Source organism: Parus major, chromosome 5, assembly GCF_001522545.3.
Source record: "Parus major isolate Abel chromosome 5, Parus_major1.1, whole genome shotgun sequence".
NCBI lineage: Eukaryota > Metazoa > Chordata > Aves > Passeriformes > Paridae > Parus > Parus major.
The window spans coordinates 9,569,181-9,572,265 of NC_031774.1; the positions used below are offsets into that span (position 1 = coordinate 9,569,181).

Consider the following 3,085-nt stretch of genomic DNA (forward strand, 5'->3'; position numbering starts at 1 on the left):
GCTTGTGAAGTCAACACCGAGCTCCTGCCTTGCTGTGAGATTGCCTGAGTAGCACTCAGGTGCCATTACCAGCACTGAGCCACTTGTCCTGGCTGCTTCCAGCAATCTCTGAATGCTTATGGAAGCTTTATCCAAAGCAAGAACACTTACCCCGATCCTTGTGCACTGCTTCAGGCTTACTTAAACCTTTTTTTCTCAGAAATGATGAATTGTACTGGAACAGACAGTAACTATTTCTTAAATATAAAAATTTCGGTCTATTCCCAGCTCTCTTTGTTCTTGAAATAAAACTCCCGAGTTGGAACAGATTTTCAATTACTAGCATTACAATTCTAGTAATTCTAGTTATTCTTTCTTCTGCCTTCCAGTATTCAACATGTGCACAGAATAGTGGTTGCTGGCAGGGCATAAAAGCACAGGTGGAGGGTTGGGTGTTTTCAGCACCCCCTTGATATTTCTCCTTGTGTAGGAGATTGTTTGTTAGAAATTATTATAAACAATTCTTAACCACATGGGTATTTTGGGAAGTCCATCTACCCCCTATTAGAAATTCTGGTATTGGACAATTTAAGACTTAATAACACACCATTTCGTGCTGGTTTAGAACTTGTGTTTTGTCTTTCAAGATCTTGAATGGTGGCACTCCAGACATCTCTTCAGCTGGGCTGCTGTCCGGGCAAATCCAGGATAATTCTGGGTACCCGTATTCCGACAACTCCTCTATCCTGGGTAAGTGGAGTCCCAGGTGAGCACCCTCCGTGCCAGCTCAGCACAGGGACACTGCAGTGGGCTGCTGGCTCTGAGCACAAAGCCCACAGCAAGCTCTGTGTGCCCAGAGAGGCACCTTGGCCTCTGTCCTGTAGGGTTTATTCTGTAGGCTCAGTTAATAGCTCGGTTTCCTCGGGTGCCCTCGCGGGGCAGGGGGAGGGAGCCCAGCGTGGGGCTGGCAGCAGCCAGCCCTGTCCCCCCTGTCCCCCCTGTCCCCAGGGGCGGCTCAGAGCCCGGGGACAGCCCCGCTGAGCACTGGCTGTGTTCCTGCAGGGGACAACTCCCACATCGGCATCGACATGATCGACACGGAGCAGGGCTCCAGCAGCCCCAGCAACGACGAGGCGGCCATGGCCGTCATCATGAGCCTGCTGGAGGCCGACGCGGGGCTCGGCGGCCCCGTGGACTTCAGCGACCTGCCCTGGCCCTTGTAAATGACCCAGCACCCCAACAGCCAAGTGCATTAATGGTGGAGCTCTGCAGTCTGTGAAACTCGCGGGACTGAGAGGCTTTTATGTGGGAACTTCATAAAAGCTGTGTCAGAATGCGACTCATCCTACCATGTGTAACTTCAGACAAAGTGGAATAACCTGCTACAGTGTTCTGTGTTGATTTGGTTAGCTGTGTATAGCTTGCAATACTTGTATATTTTGGATTCTGTTGTTTGAAATTTTTTTTAAATCACTGTGCAACTCACTGGCATCAGTGGTAGCTTTTATATGCAAATGACCATTTCAGATGTATGGTGTGTTTTTACACTGCAAAACAGTCCCCATGTGGATATTTCTTATACTAATTGTACCATAAAGCTGTTTATTCTTTCTTGTAAGAATCCTTTACTATAAATATTGTTAAAGTGTAATGTATTAGACAGTTAAATATTTTTAAAATAAATGTTTCCCTTGTTCTAAGATGGAGCATTTACTTTGATAAATAAATTTGATAAAACCCTGCTGAAGGTGCATGCTAGAAGCGCTTGGTATTTATCATTTCTTTAGCCTCGGGGGAAAAGGGAGGAGAGCCAGTGCCTTACCTACACCTCCACCACTTTGCCATGACAGTAAATTCCCAAAGGAGCTTTTGTTACTTACTCCTGGATCCAGATTTAGCCTGAGAAAAGCACAACAGGCAGGTGCGTTGAGGGAGGCTGATTATCTTTACGAAATGCTTGTTTTTCACTTAATATTAACCATCCTTCCCCTGAGGAAAGAAAAGCAGCTACTTGCCAAATTCATAATTCACAGATAATTCAAGGCCATTAAAATAATGGAAACTTTATTTGCATGAAAAACCTGTTTACAATCATTAATAAATGAAGAATGAACCATTTGCATTTTCCTATCTCATGACACTTATGAAAAATGTATTAAATAAATATTTGTGAACAGCTTAAGGTAAGGCAAAATTTAAGATAAAGCCCCTGTCCGTTGTTCACAATTTTTGAACATGGCTCACGCTGCAAACGAGTGAAAAAATTCACTGAAGAACTCGGACAAGATGTTGCACGGGTCATTGAATCACGTCCTCAATCCAAAAACCCAAGAGTAAGTAGTTTTGTGCTCAACCATATACAATAACTTTAAAAGGGTCAATCTATTCAGAGCAAAACTATGTACAGTTAATACCTTTGATAGAAGCACTTTTGTTAGTATTGTGCAATACATTTATAAAAAATGGCTTCAAATTCCATTTCTCAACCATTTGTAAAGTGCTACTATCAATTCCCACCGCGCTGCCCGTGCCCCGGCGGCGGGGCCAGGCCAGCTCAGGAGTCACCAAGGTCACAAACCCACGGGCAAACACAGACAGCGAGCCCGGCGCCGGAGCCCGCTCCTCCCCGAGCATCCCCGGGAGCCCGGCGCATCCCGGAGAGCGGCACGGAGCGGGGAGACAGCGGGGCACGGCGGGCAGGGCACTGCAGGGAACATGCTTGTGCGGGGCAGCGCGCTCAGAGCGGGGGGTTCTGGCCCTCGGCCTCCAGCTCGCTGCTGCCGGGCCCGGCCTGCATGGGCAGGATGTCCAGCTCGTCCACCTGCGGCGTGGGGTGCAGCACCACCAGCTGGTCCTGCGGGATGTCGGCGGCCGCCGCCGCCAGGTTGGTGATGGATTTGCTCTTGACGCACTGGAAGTCGACGTGCCGGCTCTTGCCCTCCTCCTTCTCCCAGGACATGCGGATGAACGGCCGCTGCACGTAGTTATAGATCACCTCCGGCCTCCCGCCCGGCCGCTTCTTCACCTTCTCCTTGTACGTGGGGTAACCTGGCCAGGGCAGGAGCACAGCCCCGTCAGCACAGAGCACAGAGCCACACACAGCCCA

The 3,085-nt window shown here is 48.8% G+C and overlaps 2 protein-coding genes across 18 annotated transcripts in view; one reads left to right on the forward strand and one right to left on the reverse strand.

Annotated features, from left to right (window-relative positions):
* The window catches only part of ARNTL (aryl hydrocarbon receptor nuclear translocator like), a 47,801-nt gene extending 46,061 nt beyond the window's left edge, over nt 1–1,740 (forward strand). For 7 of the 11 annotated variants that reach the window (XM_033515409.1, XM_033515410.1, XM_033515412.1 and 4 more), the window contains 2 exons: nt 627–729; nt 1,042–1,740. In XM_033515409.1, coding sequence (XP_033371300.1) covers nt 627–729; nt 1,042–1,202 — 264 coding nt within the window. In that variant the 3' untranslated portion in view covers nt 1,203–1,740. The remainder of the gene's footprint in view (nt 1–626; nt 730–1,041) is intronic. The other 4 variants (XM_015630437.3, XM_015630436.3, XM_019006983.2 and 1 more) reach the window with 1 other exon arrangement.
* Nucleotides 1,741–2,016: 276 nt separating this feature from the next.
* The window catches only part of BTBD10 (BTB domain containing 10), a 28,371-nt gene continuing 27,302 nt past the window's right edge, over nt 2,017–3,085 (reverse strand). For all 7 annotated transcript variants that reach the window (XM_015630455.2, XM_015630450.3, XM_015630451.3 and 4 more), the window contains one exon: nt 2,017–3,027. In XM_015630455.2, coding sequence (XP_015485941.1) covers nt 2,717–3,027 — 311 coding nt within the window. In that variant the 3' untranslated portion in view covers nt 2,017–2,716. The remainder of the gene's footprint in view (nt 3,028–3,085) is intronic.